General features: G+C 45.6%; 1 protein-coding gene and 1 long non-coding RNA gene across 2 annotated transcripts; one reads left to right on the top strand and one right to left on the bottom strand.

Annotated features, from left to right (window-relative positions):
- The first annotated feature begins 1,193 nt into the window (after positions 1-1,193).
- Positions 1,194-17,930, top strand: PITPNB (phosphatidylinositol transfer protein beta). Its single transcript, XM_068208687.1, has 11 exons — positions 1,194-1,273; positions 2,215-2,245; positions 3,116-3,261; positions 3,830-3,921; positions 4,049-4,056; positions 5,198-5,272; positions 6,441-6,524; positions 12,031-12,108; positions 12,592-12,702; positions 13,231-13,353; positions 17,264-17,930. The coding sequence occupies exons 1-11, from the start codon at positions 1,254-1,256 to the stop codon at positions 17,312-17,314; spliced, it is 819 nt and encodes a 272-aa protein (XP_068064788.1). The 5' UTR covers positions 1,194-1,253; the 3' UTR covers positions 17,315-17,930.
- Positions 3,852-5,319, bottom strand: LOC137484666 (uncharacterized). The gene is made up of 2 exons (XR_011004950.1): positions 5,196-5,319; positions 3,852-3,927 (listed from the first exon to the last, which is right to left on the bottom strand). It is a non-coding gene; the product is annotated as an uncharacterized lncRNA (long non-coding RNA).
- Positions 17,931-18,167: the final 237 nt, after the last annotated feature.

Raw genomic sequence — 18,167 nt, 5'->3', positions numbered from 1 at the left:
AGTAAACCCTGCCATTTTCCCTGAATTACAATGTTTGAGAACCTCAGAGTGGAAGTATGTTTCCTGGCTGCTTTGTTCTTAGGGCAACATTTTGCCACGGGATAACTTCCATCGTTACGTAAACCAGGAAAAAGCCGAATTCAACCCAAAGAACAAGCCTTGGGTGCTCCCAGCCCTCTGCCCCCCAGCCAGGAGCTGCGGCAGAACTTGTCCCTGTCACACTGCCCTGCACTGGCCGCTGTCGCACCCCCGAGGTGCCACTGGAATTCCTCTCCTCCAGGTTCCTCACGGCCTGAAGGGCTCCGCTTGGGGCTGATTTCAGCCTTCTTTCAACGTTTTTGAGCTTGTAGGCCTTTCATTTTGTTTTTTTTTTTGGAAAATCCTTTCATTTCGTAAGGTGGAAGCCCCAGCCTGGCTGAACCTTGCTCGGTTGTCAGCTCGTTATTAATCCCTGTCGTCCTTGTGACGGCGATGGAGGCTGACAGCAATGTGTCACAAGAGGGCGGCATTGGCCGCGGGAACCGAGGCTGCCACGGCTTTTCTGTCATTTCTTTCGCGTGGCAATAGAGGGGCAGCCCAGAGCCAACCGGGATCCGCGGGTGAAGGATTTTGCTTGAAACAGATTGTAAAAGGGGATTTTAGCTTCCCCGCGAGTGACAGCGGCAGAGCGCCAAGGCCGGTGTCGCCAGGGCAGCGGAGCCGCACCCGGTGCTCGCTGTGACAGCGGAACCGGGCTCCCCGAAATTCACCAACACTGCAGCTCCTCGCTTCCCGCACGCTGCGAGGGCGCTGCGGGTGACCCCATTCGGTAACGGCGTCGTGAGGGCCCGACACCGCGGAGCGGGCAACCGGGATGTCCGGCACCGGCCCGTCCCCGCCCGCCAGGCAGTGCGGAGGGGCCGTCCCGCTGCCCTGCAGAGCCGCGCTCCGTGCCGGGATCCGCCGCACCGCGCCCCAGACCGGCCCCCATCCCCGCCCTGCTCCGTGTCCCCGCTCCCCGCCGGGCCGGGCCCCTCACGCCCCGCACCGGCGCCCGGCGATGACGTCACCCCGCCAGCAACGCGCACCGGAGCCGGCCCGGCTCGTTCTGATTGGCTGCCGACGGGTGAGGTGTGAGCTCGCGGGAGCTGCGCGCCCTCGGATTGGCGGCGGCCGGCGCGTGCGCGCCTGCGGGCGAGGCGCGAGGGCGATTGGCCGCGCGGGCGGGGGCGGGGCCTGGCCGGGGAGCGGCGCGTGCGCGGAGCGGCGGGAAGATGGTGCTGATCAAGGAGTTGTGAGTGGGGGCGGCGGCGGGGCCGGGCCCGGGCCCGGGGCCGGGGCGGGGGGAGCCGGCACCGCGGGGAGCCGGCACCGCGGGGAGCCGGCACCGCTGCGGCGCCCGCCGCCGCCCCGACGGGTCTGCCCCGGCCGCTCCCGCCGCCGCCGCCGGGGCCCGCCCGCGCCGCTCCTGCCGTGTGGCCCCGGGGTCGCCGCTTCCGCCGGGGCGCGGGGCCGCTCCGCTGCTCCGTGCGCCGCTGCCGCCGTCACGGGAGAGGCCGTTCTGCACGGCGCGGCCGCGGCCCGGGCGGTGCCGGCGGTCCCTGCCCGCAGCGAGAGCCGCGGGTCGGGCCTGGGGAGGCGGCGGGGCCGCGGGTGCTTTCTCCCGGTTTTCCTCAGAAAGCAGCTCGGCTGGCAGCGGCGGCAGCCCCGGAGCGGGGCCACGGCCCTTCCCTGCTCCCGGCTCCCTGTTCGGTGGCGCCGGGTAGATCTTTCCCGTGAGGGCTCCTGCCAGCACAGCACAGGCTGGGTTGTTTCTCTGTCCCACCTTTGGGCTGCTGGTTGTTTCAAAGTCCTGGGAAACAATTACAGTCAAAGTGACTGTAGCCTCAGTGGCAGTAAAGGTAATGAGTAGGTTGAAAAGTTTATAAACAAAATTAGCGTAACACGAAGTTATTTTGACAGAGCTGGGAGTAGATCCCAGACTTCCTGGCTCTTTTGAGCGGCTTCTAACATCTTCCATCCCTTGTGTTTCCTTTTGTAACGTATCTGGCATTGAACTTTACTTGGGTTTGTTGGGTTATATCCAAAGCCTCCCTGTCACAGAGATTTCTGAAGAGAAAACTCGAATGGGCTCCTTTTGACACTTCTTTCTTCAGCATCTGTGTTGTTATATCTGTTATCTGCAGGTGAAGTCTAATGATTCATTTTACTGAGTTTTCTCTTTTCCTCTTTCAGCCGAGTGGTTTTACCCTGCTCAGTGCAAGAGGTATGTCCTGATCCTCCCTTCTTTATTCAGACTGAGGGGTGGGAGGGGATTTTGTGTCAGAAATGTGGCCAGCCTGAGTCCAAACGTTCCCTGTGCTGTGGCTACACTGACAGAGATGAGTGACACAGGTGCGAGCCTTGTTCTCAGCAAGGAATTTCCCAGGGAGCAAATGCAGCAGCAAGCCTTGAGGCGTTCTGAGCCTTGCCCTGCCACCAGTACACTTGTACCCTGGGGCAGCGCTTTGCTGCTGATCCAGCACTGAGGGACTCCAAGCCTTTTTCTGAAGCCACAGGTGAAGGAATTGTCTCCCCAGATCTGAAGCCAGCAATTCAATGGCACTGAAGTGCATTTAAATGAGTCATGACAGGATGTCTGTCATGACAGGGTGTTGAATGTGCTTCTGAGGGAAACATCCCAGTAGTAGGTGTATGTAGTGTGAAATGTAGTGTGCATTTCCTGGGTCCTGTAAGGGCAGCATTTAGTTGGTTGAAAGTGTGAATTGGGAAGGCTCAGAGCTGGAAATCAGTCACTCTAAAATCTATGAACTCAAAATTGATATTTCTTGGTGCAACGAAGAACACCAAATACATTTAGCTCTTGGGACAGGAAAACTGAAGTTATGCTGTGCACCAAAGTGTTGGGTTGCTCTGGAACAGCTGGGCTGTAGATTTGGTGTTTGTGAGCTGCAGATACGTGTTGCCAAAAAGTTGTCAGAGTGCACTAAATATCTTTTCTGTGGTGTATTTTACTTTGCTGATGGTTTCTTTTTTGTACTACTGAATTGTCAGAGGAAACAGCTAATTGTATTTAACGTGTTAAAAGTTTTTGGCCAGCCTTGGTGCTAACATTTGACTTCTCTTCCCTTTGCAGTATCAAGTTGGGCAACTTTATTCTGTGGCAGAAGCTAGCAAAAACGAAACAGGAGGTGGGGAAGGAATTCAGGTCTTAAAAAATGAGCCTTATGAACAGGATGGCGAGAAGGGGCAATATACTCACAAAATCTATCATTTAAAGAGGTGAGAAAAGCCTTGATGCATGTTGTAGTCCCCTGGTATTGAGCAAGAAATGTTAAAAGGTGAGGTTTAATTTGCTGAATTGTGCGTGAGTGCTCTGGTGAGTGGGGAAATGTGAAATACAGTGGATTTGAAATAGGTGGGATACTTGTGTGGGACAGCTGAAAGAATTGTGTTTGCTTGCTGTAAGCAGGAGGCAGAGATGAGTGGGACATAAAGCTCCTGCTGCAGGTCAGGAGCTGTTTGCCAGGGAGCTGGAGGTGAGGCCTCTGCAGTGCTCATCCTCAGCAGGTGTTTTTGCTGCTCTGCAAGAGGAAGGCTAGCACAGCATTCCTCACGATCACACAGCTCACTCTCAATTACCTTACCATTACCTTGCCCATTTTTTCTTAACCATGTCATGATCAGGAAGGTTTTTGAAGTTCCTGTGTATTTCACTGCAGGTGACAGCGTGCATCATAACCCCTGCAGTGCTTGGGTAGAATGTGCCTTTCTTATTGGAGTGGAAGGAAGCAGTGAGGAATTTCAGCTGTCAGGATTTTAAACACATTGTCCATGTTTGTTTTCCCAGTAAAGTCCCTGGGTTTGTAAGGATGATTGCTCCAGAAGGCTCCCTGGTGTTCCACGAGAAGGCCTGGAATGCATATCCCTACTGTAGAACAAGTGAGTCTCCCCATGTGTGTTCTTCTCTTGGTGTTTTTATATGTGGGACCTTTCAGAAGCAATTGTATCTAATAATGCTCTGTGTTTTCTTTTCCTTTTCATTGCACGTGTTTTCCAACGACACCAGTTGTGACAGTGAGTATTTGAAACCCTACCAATCATATATTGGGGTTTTTTTGAGATATATTTTGTCTGTTACTTCCAGCACAATTGTCTGGCTCCAGCCTGTCAGATGTGCCTTGCTAGGACTCCTGGTGTAGAGTGTAGCAAAGTAACTCCCTTTACTTTATTTGTCTGCACGTGGCTAAAATTAGAGCTGTAATTTGTCAGAGAAATTATTTCATTTTCTATGTCTTCTTTTATGCCTTTAATTACCATTACAGATGCATAATGTCTGTCCTTGTAAGACATAATGCTAAAAAAAGTGGGAGGGGAAAAGTGACATATCAGAGGCTTCTACACTCCTGAATGCAGGAAGAGCAGTGAAATGGAATCAGTCCCTGCCTGTCTGAAGTGCCATTGCTGTAAAATTAATTCCTGCCCCAGTTAAAATGGGGTAACTGGGAATCTAAATAGATCAGCACAGCTCAGGATTTGGCTTTGTTTTTATAAGGTGCATGGGAGGCACATCATTAAGATTTTAATGCTGTTTTACATGTTTTGGTGATCTGCTTACTGAAAACTTACTAGTTAAACGTTAAACTGCTTTATCTGCTCACTTGCAAACATGGTTTAGATTGTTACCATGTGGATGTGACACAAGTGAGTTTGAGCTGTTGAGCTTGACTCATGGTGGTACCTGTGCACACAGGTGTGTGCCCTCTGACTTCTGCAATCAGCAGGCCTCTGTCACTGTCTTTAGATGTACAATTTGGTGGCAGCTGGACCATCGTGATCCAGCTGTATGATTGTAATTGTGCTGTACAGTAACATCTAACTGCAGGATTAATAATTTGAAAATTACTTGAACATCGAGGTAAAGAAATTCAGGGTTGAGGAATCAGGACAGCAAATGGCAGGGTTATTTCTACTGGTGTGCACAGGCAGAGCTGGATTTCTTAAACATGACTGCTTTTAATTTAGTACTCACTGCTCTGGTTTAAGATTATCATGTACCTATTTCTGTCTGTAGGTAAGGGGGCTTTTTCTCTGGTAATTTCAATATATTGTATTGCTAGTCAGGGATTAGTAGTGGCATGTATGTAAATACCATTTATCTAAACTTAGAGCAGAGGAATGTAATCAGACTTGTGCTTTTTGCTTTTAATTCTTACAGAATGAATACATGAAAGATGACTTCTTCATAAAAATTGAGACCTGGCATAAACCAGATTTGGGAACAACAGAGAACGTGAGTTGTGGTTTGGATACCAAGCCTTAGTGCAATTGTACAATTAGTACAGATAAAGTATTTTATACTTGGTGATGGTGGATAACTATTGCATAAAGTCAATGCCTGACCAGTGAGTAAAGCAAGAAAAGCATTTTTCAGGTCCTTGCAAGGTGGTCAAGCTGTCTCATCTAAGGAGATCAGGAGAAGGGGTTTGGTTTTTATGTTTAGAGGTCAATACTGATGCTTGATTCTCATGCAAATACTTAAATAGCTTTTCAGCAGGTCCTTTTTTAAATTTCATGTTCTTTTACTGTAGACATGCTGACAAGTTAGGCTGACAAGTTTATTTGGAAACAGGTTTCACAAGACCACTGGAGTTGATCTGTGAACACTGCAGTTAAATATTGAGGCTGCCTCTGTGAATTGTCCCAGCTGGTGATGTTCTTGTTTTCTCCCCTGGCAATCAATTTGGTTCATGTGTCACTTAAGGAAAATTTTGATCTGTAGTGACAAACATTTATAAACCATCCAGAGAGGAGTAGTTGTCAGTCTGTTTCCAGTGCTTGTGTGAGCTGTAACTCTGGGTGTGCTGCACAGAAGGGGGATTGTTCTTAGACAGCTCCACTGGCTGTAACTGAGTTTAGGTGTGCTGGACAGACCACGGGTGTGCAGCTGATTCCATCCTCAGACCTTTACACACCCTCAGACTACACCTGGTCCACTTTCTAGGCAGTCCTATGATTCAGGCACCTATGAGATCAGTTAGGTCACTGAAATCTGCATGTTTGCCCTTGGAATTTTTAGACCTTCTGTCTAGCTCAAAAAGTACATACAGATTATGGTATGGAATGGGTAATGGTTCTAATTAGACCTTGATTTCATTAGTGCTAACAAATGTGGCAGATGAATACAGCTTAATCTTAAATCCAGGTTTCCTGAATGCACAAGAAGTGAGGGCTTTGTGCTGGTTTAAAATTGATTAGTGAGTGAATTAAACTGTGATTGTGGAGATCATTCCCTTTGAGAAAGGCAGAGGAAGAAAGGGTAGGTTTGGAGAATGCTGCCTTTACAGCATCCTGAAAAACTCCCTGGCACGCACACATACTGCACAAAGTGGATCACTGTGTAATTCCCAGCATGGGAATAATTCCTTTTTTTTTTTTTTTTTTTTTTTTTTTTTTTGCAGGTTCACAATTTAGATCCAAACACATGGAAGAGTGTTGAGGTTGTCCATATTGACATTGCAGATAGAACTCAAGTAGAACCAGGAGTAAGTAGATGTTCTGCTGTTGGGACTGGGATGCAGCATGCAGCTGATTCTACTTGTGATTTGTGTTTTTAGTGCATAAGCTAAAATGGTGTGGATTTCACCCAACAGAGACATGAGAAGTGTCTTTAACATTCATTTACGTGCCTGCCTTCCTTCTTTGGTTTTACTGCTGATTCTTTCTGCACATCTGGATCTGCTGGGGCTGTTGCCTGGTTTGTTAAATTGCAACAGCTGGACTGTTGGATGTGTAATATTTTTTGGACAGTAGGGAAATGGTAGGCACTAATATGGAGACTGTGTTTGCACAATAAATGGCATTGTCTTGGTTTTGTGCAAGGAGAGGCTCTTTGTAGTGTTTAACTGTTATTTTCTGAAAGTGGATACTTGGATATCCTACGTTCTGGGAAGAGGACTTCTTTGCAGGAAGTCTTTGGAACTATTTTCAGTACATAATCCTCTTTTTTCTTTTGTACATTTGACCTACGGAGTATCAAAACTGAGTGCAGAGTGGTCTTATCCAGTCTTAAGTCTCTTGTGATGTTTCTACATTTCTGTTACCTTTTTATAAACTTCTAACACCATTTCCACTTTTAGCAAATATTTTAGAGGATATTTGTAGATTTAAGCTCACAGTATAGCCCATTTTTGTGTAGGAATACTCGGGATTAATTTTCACCATGTGATTGAATTTTTTATTTCCATTTCATCTCCCAGAAACTCTGTTTTGCTAAGTCCTGACTTCATTAACCAAAGCCTGGCTTTGTGATTAAACTCTTAGCAGACACTGGTAACTCTGAGTTACATGCAGACTGACATCCTTGCTGTTTACTTGTTTTCCCCTTCTGGGATTAGACATCAGGAATCCTCTAGGACCCACACTTGGAGTCTTTTCTGTTATAAAAGTCAGAAGTTTCTGGCCTTTGTCTTCTCTCTCTTTACTTCCTAGGACTTCAGGAGAGACACTTTCTATTTGTGCTGATATCTTTATCAAGTTTAGGTAATGGAACTTGATTTTTTTTTTCTTTGAAGTTCAGCTACATCATAACAAAATTGCCAAGATTAACATGCTGACTCGTGCTCATTTAAGTATGTATAGAAATAATTTGGGTGACAGCTGTGACTTTCTTTAGATACACATTTAAGCCTGCCTTCTCTTAATCATCTCCAGCATGCAGTCTGTGTCACTTTATGTTTTTTGTATATGAAAGTGACTGCCCAGGAGAGAAAGACTTTTTAAAGTGTAAGCAAAAATGAGCACTTGATGAACATCAGAGGAGGCTGTGGTTTTGGAAATAATTTGTAGAAAAGTAGAGTGTAATGGAAACAAATTGAAATCAGGTTTATAGCTATTTTTGTACAATGAAGACATGAAATGTCTTGTTTAGGTCATAATGGGTCTTTATTACTTGAAAGGAAGTTCTAAATTACAGTTTTGTACAAATCAGTCAGATTACACATGCTTTAAGAGTTTGGATTTCTGTGTGCTGTCCATTTTTCTACAGTTTGAGGAAATATATGGGAATATAAGATTTCCTCTTTTGTAGTCTGTAAGGAAGTGTCAAAAGAGTCTCAAGTTACAGAGCTTGATAGGTGGATCTCTCCCATTTCAGAATTAATTTATCACGATAGGCAGCTAAACAGCTCCGTGTTTTTAGTGCTGAACCTTGGATTCATCATGCAATGACACATCCCATGGGACAGCCTATCTGTGTACAAATATGGTGTGCTATTAGTTTTATGCCCCTCTTTTCATCTTGTTTATAAATATTCATCTCTTCCAGCCTTGTTCCTAGTGACCTTTAACTTCTGGCTCTGGGCATGGCACCACGATGTGTGTCCACGATAACCAGGCTGCTTTCATTTGTCTTCTGAACCTTGGCATTCTTTCAAAGGTGATCTCAGGCATTGGTTCCCCTGATAGCTGTGCTGTAGCTGCAGGACTCTTCAGGACATGGGAGTGATTGCAAGACATTTTTTATTAAAAGCCATTTAGCTAAAGCTGCCTAAAACACACGAGTGCCTGTCAGGGCAGTGTACAGTGGTGCTGGTGACTGCTTCAGTTATGAGATATGGGAATCATGCACTGAGCTGGGAGTATGGCATACTTGGATAAACCTGATTTTGGTCTTCTGGTGTGCTGTGAATGAGCACTCACAGAGCTGTGGATGATGTTGGAGGGAAGTTCTTCTGGTAGGTGGTACCTTCCACAGGATCTGTATGTGAGTTTTTTGCTTGATAACACCAGTAGTATGTACATTCTCTTGCTTTAAACACCGGTATGATATTGAACTGGAAGGCCAGAATTTGTGTCCACCTACCTAGTTAGTGTGATGCCATTCCATGTTCAACTCCATTTTCATGGGTTTGCAGATCAGCCATCAGACCTGTGAAATTTTCATGTTAGGTTCTAAAAGTTTTCTTAAAATAATTCTTTCCTGTATATGTGCTTTAAATTTTTATAGCATTTGACAGTGAACTGTGAGTTCTCAGGAGCAGTGTTACCACTCTGAGCAGGTCTAAAGATTGAGAATGAGAATTGTAAAGAAGTGCCCAGGTTCTGGGTTTGTTGTGATACTACTTTATTGTATGTAGTTCACAGTCTGTCTAAATCATTCTTTACAATAGATGGTTGCATATTATACTGAGAATTTGAGCAGAAGCTGCCTGTGAAATGATATTTGTGTATTTTTTTTAATGGTTTTGCTCCTCTGTCTTGTTATGCTCCTGCAGGCTGATGTTTGCCTGTCTAGCTTTCCAGAGGGCTTCAGGGGTTTGAGCTGTAATATTTGCTCCAGCAGCTGTCTGTTTTTCTTCCTAAGAAGGACTTGTTGTTGTCAGGAGTTAAGCTCTTGCTGCACAGATATTTTCCTTAAACTCTGCAAAGAACTGTTGTTTATTTGTATTTTGGCTCTAGTCCAGTCTTCTTCCCTGCATGCTTGTAGGATTTGTGTGCAGAGAAGAGTTCCTACAATGCTCTCCTGTCCATCTAGGCTTTAGTCTGTAAAGGGTTTTTCCTGTTCTTAATGGGATTTGGGTTAACTGAGTTCTAAAAGGTCTTGCTTCAAAGCTTCTGTCTCTAGCATAGGAAGTTCTACTGTGACTCATCTATTTCCTTGGAATTTCTGTTTTCACGCCTACATTTTACTCAGAGGTAACATTTTCTTCCCCAGCGTTTCCAGCTGTGGCTATTTTTATGTGGGTCCTAAATGCAAGAGCGCAGTTGCTTTTTACCGGTGTCCCTGTGCAATGGGAGGTAGGATGGCAGGTAACTTGGACTTGAGTGTCCCTGGTGTATCCAGACAAATCATTCCACTCCATAAAGCAGGCAGATCAAGGCTGCACATGTAGCTCAGTTTAAATGCCTCATGCCTCACACCACTACAGTCAGCTCTGCTTTGGCAGGATGTTCACACAGTGAAAATAAATTCAGGGTTGTCTCAATGCAGTACCTGGTTTTATTTATAAAACTGGCGCTAAGATGTGGAATTCTTGTGTTTCTGTTTGGCATGTTGCTGCCCCAAACCAGCAGCAGTTCTGCCAGCAATTAATTACATTGACAATTTGTTTATCCATTGCTATATCTTGATTTACTTCAATGTCTTCTATCCAGTGGTTGAGTGGAATTTTTAAAATTACTGATCAGTCATGATCAGTAATTTAAAACATTCAATGTATTTCTATAAAAACATTTTGCTGTAGTATTTGTATACGTACCTTAAAGGTGATTTAAATGTAAAGAAGATGACTCTTTTTCTGCTCAAGGATTGTTAAAAAATAATTTTTAAAAAGTATATCACATTGAGCCTCCAGGACGATGCAGAACCTGAGGATTCCAGTGGGTTGCAGCTGTCCTCTCCCACAGTATTTGGAAATAATGTGTGAGTTGAGAAGTTGGTCCCAGACACAGCCAGTGGCTGTGCTCAGTGCAGCAGGAAGGGACTCAGGGCTGGATATCATGTGCTGCTCTTTGTGATGTCTGTGGAAAGCACATGTGCTTCATTACAGTAAAATCATAAATAAGTGGGTTTCACTAAAATTCAGTTGACAAATATGGCTTGTGGTCTTTCTGCAGTTATAATAATTCAAAACTTTAAATGTTTAAGTGTTGCTGTGCAGTGCTAATGCTGGTTCCTCAGGCTCTGAGGCAGAGGAAGGCTTTTGGAGCACCATGGCAGCCTCTGCTTAGGTTGGCTGACTGTTGTGTGGCTTCTTCCAAGCAGAATATTGTTTTACCTTAGAGGGAGAACTAGAGGGGAGTCCTGGTTTGACTGGAACACTGATTAGCAATGGGACTGAAATGTCTTCACTCACTTGGCTGCTTCTAGGAAATATCTGCTCAATTCCTAAAGTATATGTTTGAGTCCTCAATAGGGAAGTTTGTCTGGACACCTAGTAATGTTTTCTAGATAAATTAGCCTATTTTAAATATTCAGCCTGCTTTAATATGCAATGAAGATAGGTATCTTAAAAGAACTGGGAACAATGAGAGAAAACTGGGGAGAAGAAAGTGTAACAGCTGATGTTCTGTAAGTGAAATCAGATTCTTCTGAGAGGACTTCCTGGGTTTTTCAGCTCTGTTTGGCTTGCAGTAGGTTTTTGTAAATGTCAGAATATCTGTGAAAGCATTAACAGTTAAAACATCTAGCCTTGCTCTTTGGATTCAGAATTAAGTCTAGAAGTAGCCTTTGTTCCTCTGTGCTGATGGAAGAATCTAGAGCTGAAAACTGATGTGGTCTTCAGCAGCCAGGAGCTGCTTCTCTTGGAGGTGTTTCTTTCACTACATGTTCTATAGATTTTGGCTTCACTGAAACTATTTAAAAATGAGACCTTAAACTCAGCTAAACTTTCTTGGGCTTTTCTGTAGCACCTACCAAGCATTTGTTCTGTTTCTGAAGCAACTTAAATTGTTACAGTTGGGTTTTGTGGATGTAATGGTAATCTTGGATAAATGGTTTTTATACACAATATTAATCTTACTTGCTTTCACTGAGCCCAGAGTTTTTAATCCTTTCCTAGTTCCATGGCAGCATCTTTATCAAATAACCATTTTCATACCCCTTATCTGTAAAATTCAGTAAACTCATCTGTTGGAAGCATTTGTCCCTTCCAGCTCTGTACCCATTGGCTTTCCCCCCATCCACAGGGGGTGAGCAGAGCCTGGCTCAGGCTGGGGTCTCAGAGTTGTGTAAGGGAGTTGCTTCTGCCCTTCCTCCCTCCTGTTCTGCCTCCCCAGCAGTGGCCATGTGTTGCAGCCTGAATAGCTTTAGCATGCTGGTTGCTGAATTTTTGCCTTCTCCTCCTCTCAGGGGTCACAGACCCAGTGGGACAGTGCAGATGTCACAGTGTGCACAGCACAGGGCAGCCCTGGAGAGCTGTTGTGTTGGGAGCAGGTGTGATGGAGCCAGCCTGGCAGCTGTGCTGCACATCCTGCTCCAGCAGGAGCTTAACACAGCGGGATATTGAATCTGTTGGTGTTTTCTGACTCTCAGAGTGTTTTATCTTACAGGACTACAAAGCTGATGAAGATCCTGCATTATTCCAGTCAGTTAAGACAAAGAGAGGACCTCTGGGGCCAAACTGGAAGGTACTAGGAACTGTTCTTACAGCCTTAGGAAGTCTTTATCAGCAGAAGAACAAGGTTCATGGTTCCTTCAGAACTTGGCTCAGCTCCATTTGAGGAACAAATTTTCTGTGGCCCAGCACATCCCCCATGTGACACCCCAAAAGCATCACAGAGCTTGCCAGGACCCCCTGCCAGCCATCAGAATCTGTCCCAGGAGGGAATGGGCTGTGTGTGCCACACCAGAGATCCCCAAAGGAATTGAGGAGCCCACTGCTGTGCCCTGGAGTGAATCACAGGGAGTCTGGCAGGAACAGCCCCAAGTTACTGATTAGAATACTGTTTTTCTGTAATAATGCTTAGAATAATATTTTATTATCATAACAATTATTAATTTACTATAAATTAACTATATTATTTATCATTCTAATGCACTAATTAGAATTATGATTTCTAATAATCCAACTTTTAAAGTATTAAAACTTCTTTTCTATTATCCCCAAACAGAAGGAGTTAGCAACTGATGAGGAGTGTCCCAAAATGTGTGCTTACAAATTGGTGACCATCAAATTTAAGTGGTGGGGACTGCAGAACAAAGTGGAAAATTTTATACAAAAGGTGAGTACTTCTGCCTTTTAGGGCTGTGTTGATGTAAGGCTTTGAGCAGGAACAGTGGTGCAGTTTCCTATTGCTCAAAGCCAGGGAATTTCTGTCCTTTTCCCCAGCCAGTCAAACCATTTGTGTCTTGGTTTGCTGCAAATGGGGCTTCACTGGTAGTACCAGAACAATTCTCTGGGGAAAAAAAGCAAAGTGTTCAGGAATTGGCTGTTCTGGTTTGGCTGCTTCCACCTTGGAGCTGGAACAGATTTTAACAACATTCTTCATAATTCTCAAGTAATGTGAATGGCTGAACTTTCTTGAAACTCTTCTTTTGACAGTGAAATTTGTTCATTCTTTCCATGTTAAAGCATTTGAGAAATGAGGTGAATTTAAATTGGATTCGGGGGTGTGAGGTGGCTGAATCTGTAGCAGTGTGAAGCAGCACTCACTTGAAGATTTTAATTCTTCAAACTGAGCAGCTACTATCACTTCACCAGCCTTTAGCAAGTCCTACCTGTGAGCTAATGCTTGTTTATCTTCTTAAAGCAAGAAAAAAGGATATTTACCAACTTCCACCGCCAGCTGTTCTGTTGGATTGACAAGTGGATTGAGCTGACTATGGAGGACATCAGGAGGATGGAGGATGAAACCCAGAAGGAGCTGGAAGCGGTAAGAAAGCTTTGTTTTTTTAAGGCTCAGATGTGCTTCTACCTGCAGATTTATCTGTGCAGAAACAGGCAAGTTGTGTGTTGTCCATGGCTCTGTGTGTGTGTGTGTGTGTGTGTTTGGGCAATTGCTGATGAGCACTGTGGTCCCCTGAGTGCAGTCCCATGGGCTTCAAGCTCCTGCATTCTGTGCTGTCTTAAGGTAAGTACCTCTGATGTCATTAAATGCAGGATGTCTGCCCTGACTACCTCTGTGCTTATGGCACCCTACCCACTGCAGAAGTCCCACTCAGGGCCCTTTTGGCACTTGTTGGTTGGAACTCAGATCTCTCACTGTCCCATTCCATCACGTGTCTTGCTTTGTTTCATTTCTGGTCATCACTAGATCTGATTGCTTTTTCTCTTCAAACATGTTTACAAGCAAGTTTGTGTCATCTGTCAGCTTTTCCACTTCTGATTAGCACACCAAACCAAAGTTTTACTTCCAAAAAGAAAGTCAGTAAAATCAGCTGAGATCATGTCAGTTTTCCTGCTTTAGTGGCTGTGAGGATCAAATCCGTGTGGCCTGACATGTCATTGGCTGATGTTTGGGAGAAAGCTCAGACTTAGGGCACTGTCACTGCTCTCTCCATTCAGGGGTAGAGGACCACCACAGGCTGGGAAAGAAGCCTTCTTCTCTAGAGTCTTTCCAGAACATGACCTTTGGCATGAACCTTCCCCATGTTAAATCCCACTGGCATTTTTGCAGTTCTTGGATTTGCAGTTGTATTTCCTTCCCATTTTGACAATTGTTCATGCCTCAAACCCAGTCAGGTTACCCAGACAGTTCCAGTGTTCTTCCAAGACACAATGTGTCTTCAGCTACAGCTTGCTGTTTGCATGATTTGACCCATGCCAGACACCTCTAACCTGGTTTCCTGAGGCTCCAGACCAGCTGTGGACAGGGGGCCTGGGACACATTCTGTGGTCTGTGCCTGGTGCATCTTTGCTCTTGGTACCAAAGCAGCTGCAGCTCCTCCCCACTTGTGCTCTCCAGGGACTTTCCAAGCAGTGTGGAACAGCCTGTGTAGGGATGTTTCCTGTGTTTGGAAAAGTGTTTCTTCACAGCCCTGTAGCACCAAATGCTCTTTTCCCATAAGCTGGAGGGTTTGGATCAGCAGCCCCAGAATGTGCTTTGGACAAGGTTGGTGTTCACTCACTCTTGCAGATCTTGTGCTCTCTCATGGGCATTTGGGTATTTTTGGCAGTTGTTTTCTCAAATCACAGGGGTTTCTTCTTGAATTCTAATTTATGCCTGATCCTGTTCCTAGAACCACCTGTACCCAGGTGTCTGTGGAGGAGGAAGCATAACAGCTCTCCTCTCTAAACTGATTTTTGCCAGAAGGGTCCCTTTTGCACATCCATAGTTCTTAATTTGGCCTGAAACATACTTCATCCAGTTTCCCTGGGCAAAGGTAGTGGCAGTGAGGAGTGCACACCAGAGGTGTGCTGGAGAGAGGCAGCAGAACCTGACACTCCTGTGTGCATGGTGAAATTGTTCCTTTGTGTCTCTGTGGACTGTGGATGTTTTGTTTCACATTTCTCACTGGTAAGTAGCTCCTTTTAAATATTTTTTTTTCCAAAATATTTGCTGCTGTTTTAGTTCTTACCTTAAGCCAAACCCAGCTCACGTCTCTGGTTGTAACATTTATCCTCATTCTTAAACATCAAACGTATTTACTTAATATTTTCTCATTTTGCAGAGGCAAATTGTTTTTTCCAAATAGATTGTTAGTGTCAGGAATTTGGAATTTGTGTATTGTTGAAAAAGTTGGGTTGTTTTGGTTTGGTTTTTTTCACAAGATAAATGTATGATGTTACACTAACCCAGATTTCTGTGGATATTGTGAAATGTGAGAGGAGTAAGGACCTACTGTCTTGGGGTTTTTCCAATTATTGCAAGAGGGGTATCTGCAGACACCTATAAACGATGTAATTTCCATGGGTTTATGGTGCAGTGCGTTATTGGACAACCTAAGGGCAAAAATGTCACTGCCAAATAATATGAATGCTAGTTTTATCCAAAATATTTTGTCATCTTGTTTCATATTCAACTACTCCATCCATTGTGCTCACCAGTAAGTGCCGTTACATCCCCAGTACACCACAAAGTGTGTTCTATGGCCAGGACCTCTGGGAAGTGAGTGCTCAGGGATGAGGTGCTCAGTGTGACACAGATGTCCCTGTCCCTGCAGTGGTCAGGAATGGACAGGGGCAGCCCTAGGCAGCTCTGTGATGCTGAGAGCCAAACCTGGCACAAAGCAGGGCTGGCAGTGCATGTTCTTTCTCACTCAGTGTCCTGGTACTCTTCCCCTTCTCATGAACACCTTTTCTTCCTTCTGCTCCGAGCTGATCTTTCTCTGGGTTCTGTGCACATTCCAGTTCTTTTGTTGCTCCTGTGCTTCATCTTCAGTCGATTTTTATAGTCAGGATCTCTGCTTTTGTTACTTTCTGTTACTCTCTGAATCCTCATCAGTGTTTTTCCAGAGTTCCTCTATCCCAGTCCATCTTTTTATCACTGTTTATATTTCACTTGGTGGATTCTGTCTCTGGCTGCTGGAGATGAGAAGCACCTCTGCTCCATGAAACATGCATCAGCTCATCAGTGCAGAGTAGGAAAGCATCGGGTCCAGCCAAAGCCCTGTGACCAACTCTCTCATGCCTGTGTGAGGGTAGAGATGCCACACTGGGTATCCTGAGCAGTGATTCCATGCTGGAGCATCGTGGACTTGCTAAAAATTCAAGCAGCATTGTTTAGAGCTGCTCTCCAGTTCCCAGGTCTCCTTGCCAAAAAGAAATACCATACCATGGCCAAACCCCCTGAGCTGTAGCTGGTCCTGGCCCTGGCCAGGGAGAGGCAGATCCTGGCCCTGCAGGTCATTCCTTCTCTCATACTAACCACGGCGCGGCAGGTTCTGTGTGTGGAGCTCACGTTTTATTTCACTTCAGATGCGTAAGAAGGGTTCCGTTCGAGGCACTTTGGCTGCGGACGTCTAGAGGAGTTCTCTGTAGGTTCTGAGGCAAAGCGAGCTGTGTAAGTCAACTGCTGGATGGAAAAGGAGAAGAGGGATTAATGTTCTTTTGGATGGGAATTGCTAGCAGAAATCATCTTAATGTCCGCATATCCCATGTGGGCCTCACCTTGCTCCTGCTCGGTAGCGGTGTGGTGATCAGCAGGTGGGACTGACCCACGCTGCCCAGGACACACCAGGTGGGCACTGATGCAGGCACTAAGGCTGGGAGCAGAATTCCTGCAGCGTTGGCCGCCTGCCCTGGTGCCTGATGCTCGCCCAGTGCAGGCACCCGAGGTGTGGGGCGTGCTGCTGTCGTGGCGATGGCGCTGAGCCCTGGCGCCCGCCCCTTCTGGGCACAGTCACACAGGCCAGCATCGCTTTGCTGCACACGCAGTAGCAGAGTGACCTGTGGACTCGGTCCGTGTCACTTAGGGAAGCTGTGGAGCGTCACCTTCCAAACAAGTTCAGTTCTTAGAAATCCAGTTCCACCCAGAACACTAAACGCTGTCAGAGCTGTTACTGCAGGAGCAGCTTCTCCAGGAGCTAGAGACTCTTGGTGCTTGTGCCCAGCACTTTGGTGCTGCTGTTCCTCACAGGGACTATTGTAACACCCCAGCCCAAGGGTGCCACATCCCCCTGGTCTGTGTGGGCTCCCCAGTGAAGGGAGCTGCTCCCACCCCTGGGGGCAGGTCCTAGCCAAGGACAGCTCCCTCGGGAGCCGGCATTGCTTTGGTGTGACTCTCAGTCCCGGTGGTGTTCTGAGGCCCTGTCCTGCTTTTCCCTGGAGATGATCTCCCTGCGTGTTTGGAGCTGTGTCTGAAGAAGCTGCTAATGCAGAAATTGCACTTCCTCTCTCCACAGCTGCGTAACCAAGGCCAAGTGAGAGGAACGAGTGCTGCCAATGACGAGTGACGCCGGACGGACGCCGGTGCCGGATCTTGGCTGTGTGTGTGGGTGCATGACTCTGTATATAACTACACACACACATGCAGACAGAAGGGGTGGTTACAGTGTCTCTGGGTGCTATACCTGTCCTAGCAAAGATTCCAAGGAAACTGCTTTCATTATGTATACCCCAAGCAAATAAAAAAAATCAACTGAGTAGTGTCATTTAAAGGATGAATTTTGCTAACTGGTATGTTCATGAATGTCAATACTGGACCAATTTCTGCCCTACTTGTTTTCTCTCCTGTCCAAGTCACTCTGCTCTAACTCGCCCATCTCTCATTGTAAAGGAACACTCAAAAAGTTAATTTCAGTTTTATGTCTTCCCTATGTGATGAGTTTTTGGAATAGGAACAATGAATGTATTTATAGCTATTTATTTCTGAATTGTCATAATCCTCTAGTCAAATCAGAAAAAAAAAATCTATTAGTGGAAATTGGAAGACTTTTACTGTTGAATAAGTTTAACCCAAACTTTACCCACTCACTGATTTAAAAGAAAAAATATCATGTTTTATTGGACTTTTGTACATTTGAAATGCTAACAGTTTTCTTCATTAAAATTGGCAAGACTAAGGAAAAATGGCTTGTGATTTATACAGTAATTTGCAACTTGAAATTTTTCAGAACCTGCTTTTTAGACAAGTACACTGACAGTACCTGTAGAGCATTTTCCGGTGTATCTCAGGCTGGGCAGTGAGGACAGGGTCAGTCCTTCCCTCCAGGAATACTCCAGCCAGTGCAATGGCTGTTTTCCAGAACTTCCCTTTGGAAGCCATGCAAGCATTCTGGATTTCAGACACAGCAATGGAATATAATC

The sequence above is a fragment of the Anomalospiza imberbis genome, chromosome 18 (genome assembly GCF_031753505.1).
Source record: "Anomalospiza imberbis isolate Cuckoo-Finch-1a 21T00152 chromosome 18, ASM3175350v1, whole genome shotgun sequence".
Taxonomy (NCBI): Eukaryota; Metazoa; Chordata; class Aves; order Passeriformes; family Viduidae; genus Anomalospiza; species Anomalospiza imberbis.
Note: the sequence above shows the minus strand (reverse complement) of the source record. Positions and strands in the feature narration are given on the sequence as shown.

What these genes read in the sequence shown, in the direction of transcription:
- PITPNB (XM_068208687.1), top strand. Translation starts at nt 1,254, where the DNA reads ATGGTGCTGATCAAGGAGTT. An exon ending in ATGGTGCTGATCAAGGAGTT is followed by an intron (nt 1,274 to 2,214) that starts GTGAGTGGGGGC and finishes TTCCTCTTTCAG; the next exon opens with CCGAGTGGTTTTACCCTGCT. An exon ending in CTCTGGGGCCAAACTGGAAG is followed by an intron (nt 12,109 to 12,591) that starts GTACTAGGAACT and finishes ATCCCCAAACAG; the next exon opens with AAGGAGTTAGCAACTGATGA.